Source organism: Phascolarctos cinereus, unplaced genomic scaffold (genome assembly GCF_003287225.1).
Source record: "Phascolarctos cinereus isolate Bilbo 61053 unplaced genomic scaffold, phaCin_HiC Scaffold_5;HRSCAF=322, whole genome shotgun sequence".
NCBI lineage: Eukaryota > Metazoa > Chordata > Mammalia > Diprotodontia > Phascolarctidae > Phascolarctos > Phascolarctos cinereus.
In genome coordinates this window covers 238,378,241-238,402,717 of record NW_027555958.1, presented here as the reverse complement: position 1 = coordinate 238,402,717, position 24,477 = coordinate 238,378,241, and the positions used below count along the sequence as shown (strand labels likewise).

At 39.1% G+C, this 24,477-nt stretch overlaps 1 protein-coding gene across 1 annotated transcript in view; it reads left to right on the top strand.

Annotated features, from left to right (window-relative positions):
- The first annotated feature begins 357 nt into the window (after positions 1 to 357).
- The window catches only part of ZFAND3 (zinc finger AN1-type containing 3), a 333,159-nt gene continuing 309,039 nt past the window's right edge, over positions 358 to 24,477 (top strand). The window contains exon 1 of the mRNA XM_020999444.2: positions 358 to 517. Within this exon, the coding sequence (XP_020855103.1) occupies positions 447 to 517 (71 nt within the window). The 5' untranslated portion in view covers positions 358 to 446. The remainder of the gene's footprint in view (positions 518 to 24,477) is intronic.

The window sequence follows — 24,477 nt, the reverse complement described above, 5'->3', positions numbered from 1 at the left end:
TCCGCCGTGGCTGCCGCTAGCCCAGAGCGGGGGGACCAGGGGGGCCAGCGCCGCCGCACGGGGACATCTCTCGGGCCAGGGAGCGGCGGTGGGACCTGCCGAGGGCGCCGGTCTTCCCTCTTCCCCCGTGGGTCCCTCCTTCCATCAACACACCTCCTTTCCTTCCTCTCGGGCTCCCCTCCCCTCACCACGCACCGCCTCTCCCACCCCCGTTTCCGCAGGCCGAGTGGTGCGGCCCGCCTCCAGCTGACCGGCCTGGAATCCCGGCTCCGAGCCCCGGACTCGCGCCTGCCCGCGCGCTCCCCCTCCCCCCGCCTCGAGCCCCCCGACGCCGCCGCCACCGCCGCTGCTGCTGCTGCTGCCGCGCCGCCGCCGCCTCAGCCTCGTCCTCCACGGGCCCAGGCCGCTGTCGCTGCCGCCGCCGAGCACCGCTGCCGCCGAGCACCATGGGAGACGCCGGGAGCGAGCGCAGCAAAGCGCCCAGCCTGCCTCCTCGATGCCCCTGCGGCTTTTGGGGGTGAGTGCTGGGGTCGGGGCTGGGACGCTGGAGTCGGCACGGGGTGGGCAGGAGCCGGGAGGGGGGGCCGTGTTAGGCCCCGGTCGGGCCTACGGGGGGAGCTGGGGCAATGTCCCGAGGCCGGGCCTGGACCGGGGAGGCGGAGGGAGCTGTGCCCGGGCTCCTCCTTCCTCCCCCACCTTCCTATCCCCCTCCCCCCACTTTCCCATCCTCGTCTCCCGACTTTTCTGCCCTCTTACTCTGCACCTTTGTATCCCCCTCCCCTGCACTTTTCTGCGTCCCCTTGAACCTTTTTATCCCTTCCCCACTTTTCTGTCCCCTTCCCCTAGAACCTTTGTGTCCCCCTCCCCCTCACCTTTGTGTCCCCCTTTCTCTCTTACTTTTCTGTTCCCCTCCTACCCTTCTGTGCTCCCCTTCTTGATGGGAGGAGGGAATGCCTCGCATAGTTGCCGCTCTCTGTGCCAGATAGGGGTCGTCTTCTCCGCCCCCCCGGCAAAGGGTTTCTCCCATCCCCCTCCAGCATCCCGGTTGGGGTCTGGGCTTGTGCCCAGGCTGCAAGAGGGTATTTCCTCTCTTCCCTTCCCCGCCCTCCCCCCATCCCCCAGAAGCTTGCATAATCACTTCCTAAATTATATCCCAGTGCCCTATTTGCTTTTCTTTATTGAGGGCAGAGCCCTGAGCTGGTGTAAGAGGCATTTTAGCAAAGTAATCTCCTGCCTTTTTTGGAGTTGTCCTTAAAAGTTGTTGTGTGTGTCATTTTTTGTTTTAAATAGAAAAGGCACGACAAAAATCTTCATGTCAAAACACCTTGCCTAATCAGTCTGGCTAGTGAAGGGAATATTGTGAGGGGGGAAAGGAAATCTTTAGACTTTGTGACCGTCTGCACTTCCTAGTGGAAGGCCAAAGTTGGAAGTCTGAAAATGAGCTGTAGCTAAGGCTAAGGTACTGAAGGTTTAAAACCGGTGTTTTTTGACTGAAGTTTTCTTTCATACTGATAGACAAAAGAACTTGTGTACAATGTTTGCAACATCGACTTGAAAAAAATCTGGTGTCACAGGAATCATGTGATAGTAGTTTGTTAAATGAAGGTGTGAGGCTTAAAAGTAGGTAGCTGCTCATGACAGCTAACACCCAGAATATTTTGGAAGTCAATTTCTTAGCAAAAAGTTTGTCTTCTTGGGACCATTACTTAAAGCGTTGTTGAGACATTTAAAACTATTGAGGAAATTATTTTTATCTTTAGGATACTCTTTTGAATTAGAGAGAATGCTGCTATTTCTGTTCTAGGCCTATGCTAAACATATAGGACTTGTGTTTTTGATACTTGGTCTGAAACGTTTTGTGACCTTAATTTCTTTAGGAGGAACAGTGATCACAGGTTGATAGGTGAAAAGTGTTTTAACATGTCTGACTTTTCTTCGTGTTATATTTGGGCTTGCTTGGTGACAAAGACCATGAACAATGTCTTATTTTTATCCTCCAACAATGTCTTATTTTTATCCTCCATACATCACTAATATACATTTTCTCAATGGAATATTATAGATAACGTATGTTGGTGGTAGTGAATATGGATGGAGAGCTCTTCTGCAAACCAAGAAATCCTAAGTTCTTCTGGTCCTGCCTCTGACATACACTGACTGTGTGACCCTGGAAAAGTCACTTAACCTGTCAGTGCTCCACACAACTCTCTGACTGTAAATTGCAGAGAAGGTACCAACCTGCTTTGGTAGAGGGAATTTCCTTACTCAGGAATTCCTTATGCCCTTGAAGTCATAGACAATCCTGATCTCCATTAATGAAAACTTAGAATAATGTATTTTCACAGCAGGAACTTTTACTAGAAATGATGGACTTAATTATGAACACATTTTCCTTTCCTTTTTTGAGGGTGGCAGTCAAGGTTAAGTGACTTGCCCAGGGTCCCACAGCTAGTAAGTATCTGAGGCTGAATTTGAATTCAGGCCCTTCTGACTCCAGGGGCCAGTGTGCAAACCACTGTGCCACCTAGCTGCCCCAACGTCTTTTCTTTCTCTCTCTCTCTCATTTTTTCTTTTTTTTGTAAATAGGATTTTATTTTTTCCAGTTACATGTAAAGATAATTTTCAACATTTATTTTTAAAAAGATTTTGAGTTCCAAATTTTTTTTCTTCCCTACCCCCTCCTCAAGACAGCAAGCAGTTTGATATGGGTTATAGATTTGCAACATCCAGCATGTTTTGTTTTAATTTGTTTTCTTTTTGAGATGCTCAACTCCAAACGTTTGCTAAGAGTATAAACTTGTGGGATGCATTTTCTACGATGAAATTTGGGCTTTGTTAGGTTTTAATTGCCTTCCCACTTTCAGGAAAGGGGAAGTTCTTTGAAAATATTCTATATTCTGGCACTGAGTGGAGTTTGTACCTTTTAAAAAGTAAATCAGTGAAGGGCCCAAACTGCAAATTTTGCTTTTGGAGTCATTAAACATTAAATGCCTACTGTGTGCCAGGCACTGTGCTAAGCATTGGGACTACAAATAGAAACAAGACAATCCCTGCTCTCCAGGAACCCACAGTCTGTTGGGGGAGATAACATTCAAACAACTATGTACAAACAGGCTTTATGTAGAAGATAAATTGGAAGTAATAGAAGGAAGGCACTAACATTACGGGAGAGCGGCAGGAAAGGTTTCCTATAGGAGGTGGGATTTTGGCTGGGGCTTGAAGGAAGCCAGAGAAGCTGGTTCCCTTAGAGGAATCTGTTGCCACCAAACTTAATGTTTCAATTATTTTCACAATCTGGCTTCCATTCTTTTTTTTTTTTTTGGTTGGGCAGTGGGGGTTAAGTGACTTGCCCAGGGTCACACAGCTAGTAAGTGTCATGTGTCTGTGATAGGATTTGAACTCAGGTCCTCCTGAATCCAGGGCCGGTGCTCTATCCACTGCGCCACCTAGCTGCCCCTAGCTTCCATTCTTTATGCCATTCACCACTTTGTGAAGCTGGTGATAGCCAAATGTTAAATATGGAAATGTTTGGGCTCCCTTTAGTAAGATATTGATAAATGACAAATGGTCATAATGCGTGGTGCATTTATAAATTTAAAAACATTCTTAAGAAAAAGTTCCTAATACAAAAAATGTTAAAGATCCCTATTGTAGTTCTTCATATACAAAACCAGTTTCCTTTCACGTGGTTTTAGAGTAAACCAGCCTAACCTAGTTTATACTAAAATCGCCCTCCTATGTAGCAAGCATTACAACAAGGTTAGTGTTTTTAGGATGAAATAATATAGTAGAACATTTTTATTTTATAATATTCAGACTTGTAGTGAAGTACAAATTGAATGCTGCATCTCACTGAGTCTTTAGATATTTAGATAATTGTGCCCAAAATAGATTGGTTGATATTTATTGGATCTGAAAAATTATAAGTGATCTGTGTGGAGTTGGTTTTTTTTTGGGGGGGGAGGTGTAGTCTAAACAATCTTAAATGGTTTGGACACTTGGGATATACTGATGAGCGAAACTTCACACTCTTTTGAAAGTAAAGTTGAAGTAAAGTGACTTAGGAGCAGATATAGAAAACATGTAGGGAGAGAATGAAGACTGTAAATGTAGGACAAGAATTAAATGCTGTATGTAGGCCACTGGAGAAGGTGATTGGGCAGGATATTGGGAAAGACAGAAATGACCTTTCTGAGCACTACTGTAGATTAGATAATACTATTTGATATTTAGCTCTCAAAACTTGTTAAATTTTCTTGTTATTCTTTAAAAGGTTTTAAAGATGAGCTCTACTTGTATCACAGTAATGTGGGAGCCTTAGGAAGTTCCATGTCTCAAATGAGTTTAAGCTGTATTAATCTGTGACTCAAAGCATTGGAGAGACTACTAAGCTGTATCTTCTTTTCATTTGTGAGGCAGACTCATTCCATGGTGTAAGGCGCAGGGGTCAATTCACTGCAGGCTAAAATGTAATTGGGAATGTTTAACAAAATAAAAAGACAGTACAACAAAGATGGTTAATTTGTGATTTTCTTAGTAAGTGGTCAGCTGGTTTGATATGAGTCGTGTAAGGAATATCATTGAGGAAATATTTTATTGCAAAAGAAAGTGGGCTGGTCAGATACTATGAATAAAATACTTGATCACCTGAGTACTCAATCCATCCTTTCTAAATGTAAAAAGACCTAGAGGAAGACTTCTAGGAGATCTAGCAGGTCTCCTGCATAGCACTGATGGATATAAAAACCTAGACGTGTGTGTGTGTGTGTGTGTGTGTGTGTGTGTGTGTGAGAGAAAGAGAGAGAGAGACAGACAGACAGAGACAGAGAGAGGTAGAGAGATGTGAGAAGTCATGTATGGGCTGTCATCTATACTTTTATTCATAATATGTCTTTTGATGGGATCCCACATTATTTGAAGTTTGATGAGATAGCAGATTAATTGAGTGTCTCTATGGACCATTAAGGACAATATAGGAAACTGATTATTTAAATTTATAATGTACCATTTTTTTATGATAAGAAGGTAATGCAGTAATCATGCCACAAAACAAATCACATAGGGTACATTTTCTTTAGGCACTTGTCAAGGAGAAATGCTTTCCTTTTTGTCTTCTGTAGCTGAAGCATTTTGCCTTCTACCTAAGCTTGTTAAAGATAACCATTGTAAATCCTAAACAAGAACGAGTTCACCAAAGAATTTGGAGATTTTAGCGGTCAGGGAAAATAATTATAAAATACATTCATAGGTTTTTTAAATGAAGAGATACTCTTCACATGAAGAAATTTGTAGTTTTAAAAAATTGGAGGACTGATTTTTAAATACAAAATAAATTCCGTTCTTGGAAAGACATAGATATAAAGAAGTTGCAAATATATTACGATTAGTTTCATCCCATTTCATTTTGAGCAGTTAAAAGGTTTACTGACTAGTCTTGTTAAATAGCAGCCTAATGGACATTTATGTTGAGATCAGACTTTAGGGTTTGTATAACATTACATGTGTCATTTGCTTGACATGGTTGGTACTATGCCAATATGATTATTGATAGAATCTAGTTTTGTTTCTTAAGTCTCCCAACTAGAACATTTTGCTATACTTTAGCAGTTTAACTTCAGCTTTCTAGTTCATTTTGAATGCAACATGAATCACTAATCAGTTAAATTTTCATTCCAGTGATGCCACTGATTAGCCCTTGATTATGTAAACCACTGAAACGTTCCTTTAAAAATAAGATATGGTTTGCTTATACAGTTAATATAGACTTTTGATTATTTTATATACACCTGCAGATAGATCAGAGATTAAAATTCAGTATATGCATATCAAAAACTCCCCTTTTCCCTTTTCATTTGAGTCATCCATAAAACATGTAGGACTGTGCATATAATGGGCAACTAGGTGGGTCAGTGGGTAGAGCACCAGGCTTGGAGCCGAAAGGCTTGTCTTCCTGAGTTGAAATCTGGCCTCTTACACTTATACACTTACTAGCTGTGTGACCCTGGGCAAGTCATTTAACCCTGTTTGCTTCAGTTTCCTCCTCTGTAAAATGAGCTGGAGAAGGAAATGGCAAACCATTCCAGTATCTTTGCCAAGAAAACCCCAAATGGTGTCGGACATGACTGAAAAAAATGACTGAACAATTTGCACATAATACCCTTTGATACATGGTAGTTAAATCTGAAAGTGTGAAATTTGTTCTAGGAATGATGGGAATAATTTAGAAAGTGAAGTTTAGGTCTTTTTTTAAAGCTTGGTTTTTCCATTTCCATTATTTTCAAAGCTGTTAGCTTTTCAGAATCAGCACTTTTAACACTGATCAAACAAATGCTTCCTTTTTTATTTTTTAAAGGACTTATTCAGCACTGTCCTAAGAAGTTCATAGCCCTACCTTTCCTCATTTTGACTAGAAGGCTTAGAGTAAACTTCTGACTAAAGGTCTCATAAACCTTTATTGGTGTCAAAGTTTAACATTTGTCTTCGTAAACAATCATGGCTGGAAAAATCGGGAGGGGTGAGAACCCTGTGAACAATTTTAAAAAAAAAGCAAACAAATCCTGAGAGTCTATTTTTGAATAATAAGTGTGGTATTTCCTTTGAGATTCAGGTTCAGATTCCAAAACAAGCCAGAAATATGTTGTTCAGGAGGTTCCATTTACCCCTTAGTGCACATTAAATTGTTTAACATCAGGACCATAGATCTAGAGCTGGAAAGGACGTTCCTCTTGTCCATAGTTATAACCTGTAAAAACAAACCCTCACTGCCCTTTCTTAGGTCTAGTCTTTCTGAGCCAGATTACTGATTTTTTTTCCAGTCTTTTCTTACCTCATCATCCCACCCATTGTTTTGATTTACTTTTTCTGGACTTAGCTCTTTTATTTGTTGCTAAGTGTGGGAATTAGAACAGCTCCTGTTCTTGGCAATACAGAAGCCCTTACACATTTTTTGTTGTTTAAGGCAGGGTGGACAGAGAAGACAGCTATGAGTCTGGATTTGCAGCTTGTTGAAAAGGTTAAGAGGCATTCGACTGTCTTAACCTTATGTGCTTTAAGCAGGAGTTGATTGGAAATGACCCAACTCACAAAAGGGTAAAGGGTCACTGAAAAAAATGTTCTAGCAGAGATAGGGGGAGCAAGAAGTGTTTCTTTCTGTGAAGTAGCTGGAGAAGGATTTGTGAAGAATTGGAAGAATGAAGGGTAAAAATGGCACTTTTTTGCTATTTTTAGGTTATAGTCCAGTGCAACATACTTAATACGTCTTGTCTAGAAAATTTTCTTCCTTTTGTCCTGCTGCTGGATTTTGCTTTGCATAGTACAGTGCTTATGGTTTAATTGATCTGCTATGGAAAACAGAATTAATGTCGAATTCATGTGGCTTTTGTGAGCCTTACTGAATATTTCAAAAGTACTCAGATCATCTGATGATAGCTGCTGTGTTAGTGCTTATGATAGCGCAAGCGTTATTAAATGGAGAGTGTAGGCATTACAGCATAATATTTCATCACATAGTTTAAAATGTTGTAGAAACATAATAAGACATGGCTCAGTGGCTTCTAACACTGCAAAAGACCGCCTTTCCCAAAACTAGTCTATTCACTGTGAAAACAGTGTTTTTGGTACATTAATAGATGTTTGTTTCAAGAGATTTCTTAAAGGACATGTGTATGTATTTTTGATGCATATGAAATGGTGGTATTTATTGAGAGAGTCCAGTGGCATTTGAAATACATTATCTTTAGTGCTGATCACATGAAACTTCTGTTTTAGTTAAAAAAGTAACAAGTAGCATACAACTTGTTTTAGTTAATCAATTATATATTTGAACTTTGAGCTTTTTTGCTTAAGAAACATTTTTTTTTTAAGGAAAAATGTTAGAGGGAAAAATAAACCATAGACCGAGGAAGGAGGGGCAAAGTTTTTTGTTGATCATGGTTTGTACATTTTCACTAACCCATGAAAATAAAGCTTTTTTTCAAAAATGAGCTGTACATATTAATTTGACTCAAGGAGATAATATTTAACAACAAAATTCATTTGATTGAGGCTTTACCTTTAGCCTCACGTTTTAAGTTATTGCTCTGAAAAATTGGACGCTATTTAAGAGTTGGTAGAAGTTTAAGTATGCCCATATTTGCAATTTGAGGAATTAAGAAATGTTAGGCATTATTTCAACACAGTGGACTATGTGATGTCATTAAAAAAAGAATTGTTAGAATTTACAAATGTGTCTTTATCATTCCTTAGTGTTTACCTGTTAGCTATTGTTTAAAAAATAAATTTTTAATTTTAAAAATTATATCAGTAAATTTTACTGAAAAAGTCTTTTGATTGTAGTTAGTAACTAACTTTCTATTGCTTCATTTTAGAATTTACCCATGGGGGGGTAGGAGATGAAAGGATTGTATCTCTATCAAGGTTGATTTGATTCCTCTCAGCTTCTAACATATGGAAACAACAAAAACAAAAAACCTCAGTGGCTGTTGCGGGAATTAAGATTTTGTTTTGTTTTTGTTCATTTGCTGTACTGAAAATGAAGTTTATAAATGTAGAAAGTTAGTGATTTAGCTTTTATTCCAGAATTACATATACATGCACTTTGTGTTCTCCTTAGGATTTCATGATTCCTGAAAATAACATAGGACTTGGAACCAAAAGACCTAGGTATATGAGTCCTGGGCAGCTAGGTGGCTCAGAGAATAAAGCTTCAGGCCTTCCATAGGAAGATTCATCTTACTGAGTTCAAATCTGGCCGCAGACACTTACTAGCTGTGTGACCCCTGGGAAAATCACTTCACCCTGTCTGCCTCAGTTTCCTTATCTATAAAATGAGTTGGAGAAGGAAATGGCAAACCACTTCACTATCTTTGCCAAGAAAACCCCAAATGGGGTCACGAAGAGTCAGACATGCCTGAAAATAACTCAGCAACAACAATAAATGAGTGCTGGTTCTGTAGTCATCTGATCTTGGCCATGTCTTAGACAAGTTCCTTTAATTTTCTGAGTCTTTTAAAAAAATTCTGGAAAATAATACTTGTACTACTTCACATGGTTGTTATGAGGAAAGCTTTGTGATGAGAGCATTTCATTTATAGAGCACTTTAAAGTTTGTACAAAGCTTCTTTTCATTTGATCCTCACAACAACTCTGTGAGGTAGGCATTAAGAAAACTTCCAGAGAGGTTTTGACTTACCTGGATTTGCCCAGCAAGTAAGTGTCACAGGTGGTATTTGAACCCAGGTCTTAGTGACTCCAAGCCCAGGGCTTTATCATGCTTTACTGCCTATATGAATATGACCTGTTAGTTTACATAAATAACTTTTTTTTGGATGTAGAAGGTTGATATTAGTTTTGCTGCTTAGTTATAAGATATAGAAAGGAAGAATGTAATTTTTTAAAATAATAAAACTTTTATCAAGCACTTACTATGGGCCAACCTTTGTGCTAAGTGCTGAGGATACAGATACAAAAAGCAGAAGGTCTGTATACACAAGAATCTTATTTTCTAATGAGGATGACAACAAGCCAAAGGGAGTGGTGGCTAGGGAGGGACATTTTTGGTCTGAAAATTTATAGGCCTGCCTTGTTGGGGGAGGAATAAGATGGACAAGAGCAATGGTAGAGTTGATTTGATTATGGCTCAAAGTTTCAGATGGGTAGGTAGGTGGCAAAGTGGATAGAATTTCTGGGCCTGAAGTCAGGAGGACTCATCTTCCTGAATTCAAATCTGGCCTCTGACTCTTAACTAGCTGTGTGACCCTGGGCAAGTCACTTAACCCTGTTGGCTTCAGTTCCTCATCTGTAAATTGAGTTGGAGAAGGAAATGGCAGAATCAATTCAGTATCTTTGCTAAGAAAACCCCAAATGGGGTCCTGAAGAGTTGGATACGACTGAAACAACTGAACAATAACATAGTTCCAGAATTGGAGATTGAGGATGTGGAATGAAAAGGTTACCCAAGAGAGGGATCCCCAAATTTATCCAGGTAAGGAAGGGATTTGGGGAAAGGAAGAGGTATGAGAGAGTAGTCTTCTGTAGTCTTAATTGCTTAGGGCCACACAGCTAGTATGTGTTCAAACCCTCTGAACTGAACTCTTGGGACTGTGAAGTTAACTCAGTAGAAAAAGCAGTGCCTGTGGAGTCAAGAAGTCCTGGGTTTAAATACTACATGTTTTTGACCCTAGGTAAGAAGAACAACAATTTAATTAATGCATTTGAGTACTTCATATACTTTGCTCTTGGAAATAGTGGCAGTCTATTTAATCTGGTGAAGATTAAAGTAACTGAAGATTCCTAGCAGGTAGTGGCAGACAGTTGTAATCAATTTAAAAGTTACCACTTTCTATTCATTTTTTTTTGGCAACTGGGGTTAAGTGACTTGCCCAGGGTCACACAGCTAGTGAGTGTCAAGTGTTTGGTCTGAGGCCGGATAGTTGTAATCAATTTAAAACTTAGCACTTTCTATTAATTTTTTTTTAGGCAACTGGGGTTAATAAGACTTGCCCAGGGTCACACAGCTAGTAAGTGTCAAGTGTTTGGTCTGAGGCCGGATTTGAACTCAGGTCCTCCTCACTTCAGGGCCTGTGCTCTATCCACTGTGCCACCTAGCTGGCCCCATATTTTTTTTTCTACTTGAATACCTAAAGTTAGATTTTTTTTCCCCTCAAAACTCTTTGATGGCTTTGGTAAGATGTTGCTTTTAAAAATATGTGTGCATTTTATAAGGAGCCCTGCCTTTATACTTTAGGTGATAAGATTTTGAGATCTGTGGTTGACAAATAGGACATGTTGGACACTATGATAAATCACTCACAGTATTGATTAAGTGGTTAAATATTTTGGTTTTTTCCTTCCCTCACCCTCTTTGTAACTGAATTCCATAAGAATCTCTGGGAAGAACAAAGCTTGCTGAATTTAGAAAAAACTGACCCCAGCATGGGTCCATACCTCTGTTCATTGTAAGGAGGGACATGATCGCAGGGGGAGTTTTAGAGGTGTATGGCCACTTTTCCGTCAGAATCCTCCCCTTCTTTCACACACTCAGACATTCAGGTAATGGTATCTGTGCCACCGTGAAGCCAATCTACTTCTGTATTTGGGTAACCAAGGCAGATCACTTTGATAAACAATAACTGATTGAACTTCATAGTGAAGCTACACAAACGCCTTCTAGGTGAAGAACATATGTAGTATGCTTTAGTCTCTCACAGTGCTATGCACACGGCATTGCTGGCTCAGCAACAGGATTTGAACTGCGTGTGCATTTTGGCTGCTAGTTTTGTCAGTTGAGGTTCTATGATAGTTTGTTGCAGAACGTCATCAAAATAGATTCTGATGTTTAGGAATTTTCTTCTGTAACCTAAATATGAATAACGTAGGTATTGTACACTCCTTGATTTTCTCTGGGGAACTTAAAAAATGGTTTATTAAAAATCATACTCATCATGTCGTTCAGTTGTTTCAGTTGTGTCTGATTCTTGGTGGCCCTCAGTCTTCTTTACTTCAGGCCTGGTGCTGTATCCATTGCACCTCCCTCTGATGATGCGGATAGCAATCATCATGACTTACCTATCCATTAAAACCAATATTGACCATCAACACAGCCAGCTAAACTTGCTTAGGAGCTATGCTATTTACATTTACTTAATTTTGAAAAAGCATTGTAATTTTAGTCACTCCTTTTAAATTCCTATCAGGATTCTTTGTCAACTCATTCTGATTTACTTTCCTACTTTTGTGATTATACAGAGAGGCAGTGTGGCATATTGGGTGGACAGTTAATCTTGGAACCAGGGAGACCTGAATTTGAGTTCTGTGTCTGACATCTTTGCTCAGGGATCCTGGCCTAGACGCTTAACCTCTCAGCGCTCTCGGCAGCTCACTGACACTGACTTCAGAAAAGACCTACATTGGTGGAGGGAATTTTCTCATTTAGTAGTTACTTCTCAGGATCATTATGAGGAGCTAAGGAGATAATGTTTATAAAAAGTTTAGCACAGTGCCTCTTACATACTATTTTTATTAGTAGTAATGGTAATTTCCTCTACCAGTGAAATTACAGGTCTAGTCTCTAGCTCTGTAGTTGAGCTAATGAATTTTGTCATTGGCATGTTGTGTCTAATGATTTTGCTTTTTTTCTCCTTTGCATTATTTCCTTTTTTTTTTTTTGGCTTTTTGGTGAGGCAGTCTGGGTTAAATGACTTGCCCAGGGTCACACAGCTAGTAAGTGTCAAGTATCTGAGGTCAGAAAACGAACTCAGGGCCTTCTGACTCCAAGGCTAGAGCTGTATCCACTGCACCACTTAGCTGCCCCTCTCCTTTGCATTATTTCATAAAGATCTTCCCATACACCTTCGTATTCTTCATACTTGTCAGTATTAATGATGTTATAGTATCCTGTTATATTACTATACTACAATTTATTTAACCTTCTCATTGTACATTTATGTTTCCAGTTTTTTGTAATTACAAGTAATGCTGCATAAAAATCTTTGAACAGGTATCCCTTTTTTGTTTTTGATCATTTTTAGGGTGTATTCCCAACAATGGAATTATTGGGTCAAGTGGTATGTTTATTTTTATAACTTTTACCTGTGTATTAATATATTAGAGCGTTTAAAAATCTCTTTCGTTTTCATCATATTCTGCCATGTATTATGCTTTTCTTTGTACAAGTTGTCTTCTCCCCACCCCCATGCTCCTCCCTGTAGAATACTGTCTGTTTCGTGAAGGCAGGGGTTATTATTATTTGACATTTTTGTATTTCCTGTTCCAAGGATGGTGGGTTTTTTTTTTTTGGTGAGGCAGGGTTGGATTTGAACTCAGGTCCTCCTGACTCCAGGGCCGGTGCTCTATGCACTGTGTCGCCTAGCTGCCCCTCAAGGACAGTGTCTTGCCACAAACTTAATGTTTGTTGAATTTTATTGTACTAAAACTGAGAAGTGTCCACTGTGAACTTGGACAACTTTTCTTCTTAAAACCAGGAAGTCATAATACGACCTTTGGCTGTTGAGAGAGTGTGAGGAGACCAGCATTATTGAGAAAACCTACATGAGACCTGCTTATATTTTTAAAGCCTTTTTAATTGGATGGTTTTTATATGAACCTAGGAGGCCCAAGAGGTGAGATAAAAGGTTCCCTTTTCAAGTCTGACCTCTCTTGATGTGCTGTTTGAGCTTTTTAGGTGAGACTGAAAAGACCTGTTGGGTGCACTGGGGAGTAGATAGTACTTACCCAAATAACCATATGAGTCAACATTAATCACTGTGGAGCATTTGTTTGTACTGGAAAACATTCTTAGGTGAACATACTACTTTAAAGGAATAACCTTTTTAGAAAGCACTTTCCCTTTGTTCATGAATGCACCAGTATTTTCCCAAAGGTAATGTCTAGGGCTTTGGCACTTTCACATTGTTGGTAAATAAACTGGAGGGATAGAATCCCCATTTCACACATGAAGAGACTGAAGTTAAGAGAAGTGATTGTCACACATGGAGAGGTCAGATTGGAGCTGAGCTGTTCTAGCACAGTACTTTTTCTGATACTTGTATTGTCAGTTATGGTGATCTTGAGTGCCAGCAGAGGACGATAGAGTTCAGGAACTGCTAGGCTTCGTGCTTAGAGTGAACTCCTCCTTCACCTGTGCCTTTTTGTTTAAGGTTTGACTGGAGGTACTTCCTGGAATCTATCATGCCATTCTCCTTCATCTCTCCTATGGTTAATTATATTGTAACTTGTGTTAGAGTTGTTTGTGTCCTTTCTCTCCAAGGCTCTTTAAGTGCACAGTCTTAACTTTTGTTTTTGTGTTCTTATGGAGGGCCTGGAGCAGTGGCTTGCACATACATAGTATGTATTTAATAACATTTTGAATCTACTCAAACCAGAGAACCCTAGGAAGTTTTCCTGATCTGCATGGCCTCTCTGCATTTGGATACTTCTCTGGGTATGAGACATCTGTGTCTTTTTGTAGTTTGCTGACTTTATTCTAGTGTTATGTTTTACTAGGAAGAGAAAATCTGAACCATGAATTAGAGGCTTGTATTTAGAGCCAGAAACTTTGTTGAAAGAAAATCTGGTGGGTTATGATCATCTGACATAACATAAAAATATTTAAAGAATCCAGCTTCTGGAGGTAAATAACACTTTTCCCCCCCATCCAAAGGCCAATGGTTAATGCCACTTCTGATCATTAGTTATGTTGAAATTCCAGTTGGCAGATAGTGAGAGAGGGTAATTTGTAAGGTAGCCAGGCAGAAGTGAGATTCCTGTTTGGACACAACCAAAACAGTTTTTTGAAGATGTGTGTTGTCTAGTTACCCGACAAAAGGAACCTTCAGCGTGGCCTCCATGGCCCTTCAGCCACTTATGGAATCAGTTATGTACTAACCTTGTAAACTCATACTTCTTGTTTATGTAGCAGAAGGTAGTATAATTTCAGATCCATTTTGAAAGTGTTTTGGATGTGTGGTTGATTCAGAGTGTGTTAAAAGAGAAAAATGTTTGCTTGTCAAATGAAGTGTTTGAGCCTTTATGGTAGTGGCTTAGGTTTTTTTTTTTTTGACATTTTGACATGTGGAGACATGTTTCCTTTGGTTGGTGTGTGGCTTGAGGAAAATGGAGAGAATTTAGGTCTTGATTGAAATGTATGAAATGCCAGTGCTTTTCCTTCTCTCCCAGGAGTGTTGGGAAGATCGCTTTTTCTGCAGGAAGCATTGGGGGAAAAAGATAGTCCTAGGCCAGCCCTGCTATATATCACCTCTGTACTTGTTGGCACATCTTGTTGTTGAAAGTTTTTTTCTTGTTTTTTTTTTTTTTTTTTTTTTGGTGAGGCAGTTGGGGTTAAGTGACTTGCCCAGGGTCACACAGCTAGTGAGTATCGTGTGTCTGAGGCCAGATTTGAACTCAGGTCCTCCTGACTCCAGAGCCGGTGCTCTATCCACTGAGCCACCTAGCTGCCCTGAAAGTTTTTTTCTTGATAAATGATTTGGGCTGTTGTCAGGTAGGGATCAAAAAGGGTTTGAATGAGCTTAATGTAGTATTGGTGTGGGTTTCTGCATCAAGAACATTTGGAGGCATCTCATGCCATCTATTCTATTTAGAATGCAAATATTAGATTATTAATCACACCTGGCACATAGTAGCTGCTTGTTAAATGCTTGTTGACCTGATTTTTAAATTAGATCCATGATTTCTTGGATATTGGCAACTCTTGGTGGAGAAATTCCCTTTTATCTATGCAGATTAGCACATGCTCTATTTTTTATAGTCTTAATAGAGTTGCCTGGGGTCACTGAGAGGTTAACTGACTTGACCAGGAAAACACAGCCAGTATGTGGTAAGATTTGAATCCAGGTCTTCTAGGGGCTGATTGTTTTCTTTATCTTGTTGCCTTTCAATTAATATTTAATAGAATTATTGGTAGATTAAATGGTGCAGGTTGTTGTCTAGGAGCAAGAAGGCACTTTAAGAGATCATGTGGTACAGACAGTCTTCTGTATTCAAACAGGTGATATCCAAATCATTCAGGATAGTAAATGAATAGAGAGAGATCTTTAGTGTTGAAGATTACATAATCTGTATTGGTTTTCTGTTTTAGGTCTTCATTGCTTTGACTGTCAGGTCTTTTCTCTGTCCAGTAGAAATTCTTTGATCTCATTGTTTTCTTGTGCCTTCTCTATGGATGTAGAGAACAACTATTCCGTATCTGATCAATAAGTATTTACTAAGTGCCACAGCTCTCATCCCTGGGAATGCAAACAAGAAAAGCAAAGTAGCTTCAGCTCTAAAGGAGTTTACATTCTATTCCAGTGGGGAGATAACATGTACACATACAGGTACATACAAAAGAGATAAAACCGATTTGAAAGACCAGAAAGGCCTCATGCATGTGATGGTACTTGAACTGAGGTTTGATGAAATCCAGGGATTTCAAGAGGCAGAGGTGAAGTAGAAGTGTATTCCAGGCATGGAAATGGGAAATGGAGTGGCCTGTGTGAAAACAGCAGGAAGGACAAATTGACTTGACTATTGTTGGCATGGAGGAGAGCAATGTATAATATTGAAAAGGTAAGTAGGGGAGGTTGTGAAGAACTTTCAGCACCGCACAATGGAGTTTGATTAGATGTGGTGAGACCTGCACTTCAGGAAAATCACTTCAGCTGATGTTAAAGAGACTGAATTAGAAAGGGGAAAGACTTGAGGCAGGGAGACTATTTAGGAAGCTGCTGCCTGGTATTGAGAGCCTCATGTGTGGCTGTGAGTGAGAGAAAGATGGAGTGAAGATGTCGTAGAAATAGAAATGACAAGTTTTGGCAACAGATTATATATGTAAGGTGAGGGGGAATGAGGATTTGAGGTCGATATTGACATTAGGACCTTGAAAGACTGGAAGGATAATGCTATTCTCAAAAGAAATAGAAAAGTTTGGAAGAGAGTTGGGCTTGGGGGATAGGTAATGAGTTCTGGCTTGCGTATGTTGAGTTTGACATGCCTAATAGGAATCTGGTAATGAAGGATGAGACTGGAGCTGTATGGATCTGGGAATTATTTACATTTGGGAACAGAAGTTACCAAATGAGAGAGAGAGAGAGAGAGAGAGAGAGAATAAAATGGATGTATATATATATGTATGCATGTGTGTATATATTATATATGTGTGTGTGTATATATATACGTGTGTGTATGTATGGGGGGGAGGGGAGCTTAGGACAGAGTCTTTGGGGCATACTCCCAATTAGGGGACAGCAGGAGAGGTATTATAAAAATAGAAAAATCTGCCACTGGGTTAGATATGTGGGGTGAATGAGAGTAAAGAGTTGAGGGTGACACTGAGGTTGTGAACCTAGGGTCAGTCAGTAAGGCTTTATTAAATGTCTTTTATATTGCAGACACTGTGCTAAGTGCTAGGGATACAAAGGCAAAAGACAGTTCCCTGCTCTCAAGGAACTCACAGTCTAATGGGGAGACAACATCAAACAACTATGTACAAACAAAATATAAACCGGATAAATTGGAGATAATCAGCAAAAGGAAGGCACTTCTTGTAGAAGGTAGGATTTCATCTCAGACTTGAAGGGAGCAAGGGAAGCAAGAAGGGAGAGAAATCTAGGCCCTGGGGACAGCCAGTGACAATGCCGGTAATAAGGAGATGGAATCTTGTGTGAGGAACAGTAAGGAGGTTAGTGTCATTGAATTGCAGAGTGCATTGGGTAAGAAGACTGGAAAAGTAGGAGAAGGATAGGTTATGAAAGGCTTTGAATGCTGAATGGAAGATTTTATAAAATATAATACTGGAGGTGATAGCCACAGGAGTTTTGGGGGAGGGGAGGAGAAGGAGGGGGCATCGTGACACAGTTAAAACCTGTTCTTTAGGAAGATCACTTTGGCTGCCTGAGCAGAACAGACATACGATGGCAAGCATTCCCCCAACATCTGGGGGAGGAGAGGAAGGGGATTAGGTTCACTGCCTAACTCAGTTCCCATATAGCAAGGTCCCACCGAGTCCAGGTTTCTTAAGCTTTCCAGATAGGCTGACAGCAGCTTCTGGCTTGGAATCCTGTCTCCAAGGTTGTCATGGCTGGAACTTGAGGTTCCACTCTAGTGCTTGTGCTTAGAACTGAAAAGTACAAACAAAACAGACAAAAACCAGGCCCATGTGGGACCACAGGGCCTAAAAGGAGAATTGAGAAGGTAGCCTTTTCTCTCTATCTAGCTTTAATGCAGGGTTCCCGTGCTGCAGGTGAAGAAGGTCTGTATTCCTAGATGACCCTAGGAAGAGAAACCATCTGGTAGTTTGAAAGACAGCTTGTTCTGGCTGTGCAGCCAGTGGGATGAGGCTACTTTTATCCACATGGTAGTGTGATGCACACTATCTTTCCTACGGGTGGGTCCTTACTGTTTCTGACATGATCCCTCCGTCTTAGATGATCTGGGCATGTGTAACACATCACTGTGACTCTCTTCTCTCCTATTTGCTGTCTCCATCAAATAGGGTGCCTTTGGAACAGTCTTTGTCCCCAATTCAAAACAGTAAATGCAGAGCACGTAGAAAGGAAATGCGTGCTAATAAGGGGGAAAATCAGGAAAAGACTTCCTTAAAAGAGTTGGCACCTGAACTTACTTGGAAGGAAACTAGGGAATCTATGAAGCAGGGAGGAGGGAGGGCATTCCCATAGCAGACCACTTGTGCAAATGCAGGGGAGGTGGGAGTTAGAATGTTGTGTATGGAGAACAGCTGGTAGGTCATTTTGACTGGCATGGAGACGAAGATAGATTATATGAAATGAGATGGGAAAGGTAAACAGGAACTAGATTATAGAAGGCATTTTAAATGCTAGGATATACTCATGTCTTTGCAGGCTTTGTATTTTTTCCTGGAAGCAATAGGAAGTGGAAATTTTCGAGTTGGGGGAAGTGAGTGATGTTTTAAGGATGTCAGTGTTTTAAGAATGTTGAATTGGCTTCTGTGTGGAACATGGATTGGTAGTAGGTAGACCATTAGGAAATTACTGCAATAGTTCAGATCAGAGGTGATGAGGAACTGAAGTAGATCATAAGATCTTACATTTAGAGTTTGAAGGGACCTTAGAGTCCTTTAAGTCCAACCTCTTCATTTACTAGATTAGGAATCTGAGTCCAAGCTGTTGAGTGACTTGCCAAGTATTACACAGGTGACAGAGGTTTGACTTGAACCCAGGTCCTCTGACTTCAAATCCATCACATTTTTCACTGTTTTAAGAAATGTGTGTGTGTGTGTGTGTGTGTGTGTGTGTTTTCTTTCCTTCTGTCTGTCTATCTTGATATTTTGCACTAAGATACCTAATGTTAACTTTAGCTATGCCAACATACCACATAGGAGAACACTAAAAGAACAGCTAGGGCTGCAACACTTTGATAACTAGTTCAGTGACTTTCCTTTTGTTGCTGCTTGTATTCATGTGTGAGGATCAGCAGATAGGCTTATGTGGCTGCATTGTATAGTCTGTGGAAGAGAGTAAAGTATAAGAAGACTAGAAGTATAGGAAAGGACTGGGTTTTGAATATCCTTACAGGACAACCAAGCATTATCAAGTAGAGCAGAGTGTGTAGAGAGAGAAGGCACAGGACAGAGTGCAGAACTTTGACTGGGGATAGTGTGTGTGCCCACCCTGTAGTTAGTAGGAGGCAAGAAATGGTAAGTGCAAATTTTTTTTTAAGAATCAAAAAACTGGCCGTTGTAGACAGAGGCAATGAGCTAGATAAGAACTCAGAATTATAGAGTACTTTAAGGTTTACAAAATATTTTGTTTAGAACAACTCTGGTTCCACCTCAGAGTGTAGTGTAAACATTATTATCCTCACTTTACAAATGAGAAAACATTTTCAAAAGTTAGATGTCTTACTGAAAGTCATAGCTAACAGGTGTGAAGGTTTGGATTTGAATTCAAGTCTTTTGATTCCAAATCAATACTCTTTTACTATACCATGCTTAGTTTCCAGAGGTCTCTAAAGTTCCATTTAAGCTTCTTTTTCCTTTTAAGATTCTTTCATTCTTGGAGGTTCATCATAGAGGTCTATTGGCCACCAGGATAGGTTTTTTTTTTTTTTTTGCTTAGGCAGTTGGGGTTAAGTGACTTGCCCAAGGTCACACAGCTAGTAAGTGTCAAGCGTTTGGTCTGAGGCTGAATTTGAACTCAGGTCCTCCTGACTTCAGGGCCGGTGCTCTATCCACTATGCCACCTAGCTGCCCCTAGGATAGGTTTTTTTTTATCCATGGCAAATGAAGTGGTTGGTGGAATATAAGAGAATAACAGAATTGTAGCAGTCAGAGTAGGAGAAATGCAGTATGTGTTTCTCACTTGTTAAAAATAGCTACCTTCTTGGGCTGGCTGCCTTTCTTCATCTCAATGTCATATGAACAGAGAATATTAGCTAATGGTATTGCTGATATTTCTGTGAGAACAGTTTAAACGTTGTCAGGGTTACAGTTAGTATTTTAAGGCATTGGGCAAAAGATATCACTTGGATAATACCAGTTTTTACAGTTAAGATTTTTTAAAAAGAAATTTAATATTTTTTTAAAACAAAAATCATTATTTTTAACATTCATTTAAAATTTTTCTGAAGTTCTGAATTGTCCCTCCTCTAGTCCCTGTCCTGCCCCAATATGATACTAAGTATACATGTGAAATCTTGTAAAACATGTATAAACATTTTTAAAAATAGTTTTTGCTTGGAATGATCTCCCTCCTCATCTCTCCTTGGCTTCCTTGGCTTCTTTCAAATATCAGCTAAAATACGCCCTAACCTTTCCAGGTTCCCCGAAGGGCTACTATCTTCTTTATGAAATTATCCAAGTTATCCTATGTACATATCTAATTTGTACATAGTTATTTGCATGTCATCTCCCCTATTAGATCAACACCAGGGACTGTTTTTGATTTTCTTTGTATCCTCAGCACTTAGCACAGTGCCTGACGGATTGTAAGTGTTTAATAAATGGTTGTGACTTGACTGGAAATGACTATCATACTTAACTTTGAAAGGCATAGCTCTTAGGAGGTAGGACATGTTTATCTGTCCTAATTTTTATTTGGAAGATATATTCTACTGGAAACTCATCTCAGGAAGTTGTGGCTCCTGAGTGTCAGTTTTCTTTTCTACACATAATGGTTTATCCATCATATGTATTTGGTTTGGTGAGCAGTAGGGATGTGAAAGCCATGCTGCTATGGATTATCTGTTTTCCTGGAAGTCTGTAGAAGGTGGAATAGCCAACTGAATTATAAACTATAATTCCATTGAGGTGTTTTGATGGTTTCATAAACCCTTTTCTCCAGTCATTACTTTCTTCAAAGTTTTTTCTTCTGTATGTATAACCAATATCAAATTACCTGCCTTCTCAATGTAGAGGAGGAGGGGGAGGGAAAGAAGGAAGAAAGAGAATTTGAAACTCACCATTTTAAAAAATGAGTGTTAAAATTGTTTTTACATGTCATTGGAAAAAAAATTAAAAGAAGTTTTGCCTCTGGGCTGAAATTTATCATACCCAGACTCAACCCAAGGGTAAATTTATTTATTTTTGTTGGGGTGAATGGAAGGGAAACAAATGAACAAAATTTGTTGAATTGTTTTGTTTTTATTATTTTGGTAGTGCTTTTTTAAAAACAAGTTCGGTGAATAGGAAAAAAATATTTTCTGCAGAGGGAAAAGGGAGGTTTTGGGTGGGTTTTTTGCCCTCAGGTAGCATAAATAGCTTATTTTGAAAATTTACTTGACATGTTTCTTTTTTCTCATTGAGAATTGTGATAACTTGTGAAATTTTTAAAAAAATGGCTCTGAGCAGGCTGATGAATTGTCCATGGCATTAGGTCAGACAGACAACAAGAGAGTTGGGTTCCATTTCTTGTTCCTTCAGTAACTTACCAGGTATATTGAATAAGTCATTTTGTCTTTCTCCAGGTATAAATTGAGGTCAGTACCCTCAGTTATTTGTAAAATGTTGTTGTATATCCTGGTGAGATGCATTGCTTGGAATATGTGTGATGCATTATTTTCCCCATATTTTAAGCTTAAAATTGGTATTTGGGTATCTTTCTGATGTTGAAAGTGAGGATTTTTTCCCCTGCTTAGATATAATAATAAGAGACACTATGGTTATAATTTCACTTATATGTAAGAGTATATATGTATTCAGGTGTATAAATGCAAAAAGATTAGTAAATGATTTGAAAAATGGCTAATGATAATAAGAACAAGAATCACACAAACAAGTATTTTTTGAATGAATATTATAGTTAGGGCATTGTGATAATCGATGGGAAGAATTGAAAGAAATATAAGGTCTAGTGTCTGCCCTCAAGGAGCTTATATTCTGTTTCAGTTAAAAAGTTATATAACAATACAAAGTAAGTTTGAGAGATCAGAGTCTGTGTTGTATGCATTGAAATTCTCAATTTCTTGAGAAAATCATCTATAGTGAACTAGATGCTTCCACTTCCTTTCCTCTTCATACCTTCTTAAATGCTGACATCTGGCTTCCAACATCATTAAACTGAAACTGCCCCCCACCTCCAAAGTTATCAGTGATCTCTATACCTTCATCATCCCTCACCTGGATCATTATAACACCCTGCAAATTCGTCCCCATGTCAAGTTTCTCACCACTCCATCCAATCCATTGAATATTCTCAGAAAATCATTTTCCTTAAGCACAGATGTCACTATGTGGCTTCTCTAATTTAACCAATTCCAGAGCTAAGATAAAATATAAACTCCTCAGTTTAGCATTTGAAGTCCTCCCTAACCTGTCCCAACTTATCTTTCCAGTTTTATTTGGATATTATTTTCCATCCCACATTCTGTTATTGTTAGCTTCTCTCTTATACACTGTACTATATATATCCCTTTTTCATGTTTTTCTACTGTCCATTCCCATGCCTAGAGTGCACATTCTCCTAATCTCCATGACATAGAGTTTCCCTCTTCCTTTACTTTTTTTAACTTAAATTTTTTTCAATTAATAAAAATCTCTTTTCTCTCCATCTCACCTATGTTCCATTGGGGAAAAAAGCAAAAACAGAATAGAACCTTTGTAACAACTATACACTGTCAAACAAATTACTGCATTGATCATGTCTGATGCACATGCATGCGCATGTGCGTATGCCCCGCACTTCTCTTTATCGTACTCTGTTTCTTCAAGAGTCCCCTAGAATAAAGGTTGGCTATTGCATTGATCAGAGTTTCCCCTCTTCCCTCCTAAACTACCTTGTATATATTTGTATTTATTCACTTTATATTTATGCTGCACATATTTTTATACGGACTTAATATGTCCCTAATTAGAATGTAAGGTCCTTACCAATAGACGCTGTTTCATTGTATTTGTATCCCCACAGTTTAGCAGAGTGCTGGCTCAAAGGTAGTTCTTGTTGATTGATTCTTTGTATTCCCAGATTGGCACAGTGAAGCCTGGGCAACAGAGTAAACTGAATAAATGCTTGTTAACTGACTGAGTTTTGGAAGTGTGTAATCCCCAAATATAATGAACTAAATTCTCATATAATATGCTAATTAAATGATAACTGTTGTTAAGTTTTGTTTCTCTTCTGGTAGAACTCTCTCTGACTTTCATTTGGACCAATGGCTTAATTAACTGAAATTTTAGATCATTTTTGGACCTTAGTTTCTTCATCTGTAAAATGAAGGTGTTAGACTACATCAGAGACATCAAACTCCTGAGAGCAGCCTGAACCACATTAAAATGTAATTGGGAGATGTTTAACAAAATTAATAAAAATATAAAACATTAAAATACAATAGATAATGTAAATTTGTGATTTTCTAAGTCAATATGTGACCTGCAGGAATCAGTTTCTGTTTAAGTTTGACTCCGCTGGATTGGATTTCTAAATCCCCTTCCAGCTTAAATTTGTGGTCCTAATAAAATGAAGAGTCAGTAAAGTTAGGGTATTTAGAACATATGGATGGATGTTATAGTCCCTCAGTGTGTTTTCCTCTTTCTGTTTCAATTATTCTACATGCTTCTAGATTTCATTATTTTGGTTTAAGTTCTGAGAGACCAAGGCATAGGAGTCAATATATATTTTGATTACATAGTATTTAATATCTACGCTTTAGGTTTACTGGGTAGTGGGGCCTGTTTTTCCTTGTTGAGGGTGAAGAAGGGTGCTTTTAGGATGGGGTTATATTGGGAAATGACTGATATGAATAAAAACAAAAACATTACAGAATCATAGATTTTGAACTGGAAGAGACCTCAGAGAGACCATTGACGCCAACCTGTCATTTTACAGATAAGTACATTAAGGCACAGACAGGGTAAGTGATTTACCCAGGGACAAACAGGGAGCAAATGTCTGAGATGGCAGAATTTGAAACTTGGTCTTCTTGACTCCCAAGTCCAATGCTGCACCTACTATGCCAATGCTGCATCTACTATGCCAATGCTGCATCAGTAAAATTTAAAACATGTTTTTAGACTAGAATTCCTTCTTGCTTTTGGATTTGAGTTCTGTATGACTTGCTTTTGCAGTCTGTGGCCCTGATTGAACACTCAGCTTTTTGTTTTATTCTAATGTGCTGAGTTTGACTAAATCCATTTTATCTGACACTTTAAAAAGTACTCTTTTTAATGGCTTATATTGAGATTTACATTTGAGAAGTTCTAATTGACAGCCAACAAACTGGACAGATTTAGGCCAGGTAAAGTCTGTAGGTGTCTGTCATATATCAGTAAAGTTAAAATCACCTGCTGCAGAAACTAGGGAGTTTTATTATCATTTTCATCTTGAATGAGAGGAAAAGCATCATTAGATCTTGGTACTATAATATCGAAGTTGGGAGGCTGGCTGCTTACTTTATCTCTGTATTTTTTGTCCTACCTTTAAACTACTTTATAATCTAACCTCTTTCTGGCTTCAGTTAAAGTTTTGTTTCTCTAAGTTTTAAATTAAGAAATACAAAAATAGAAGTGCTTGA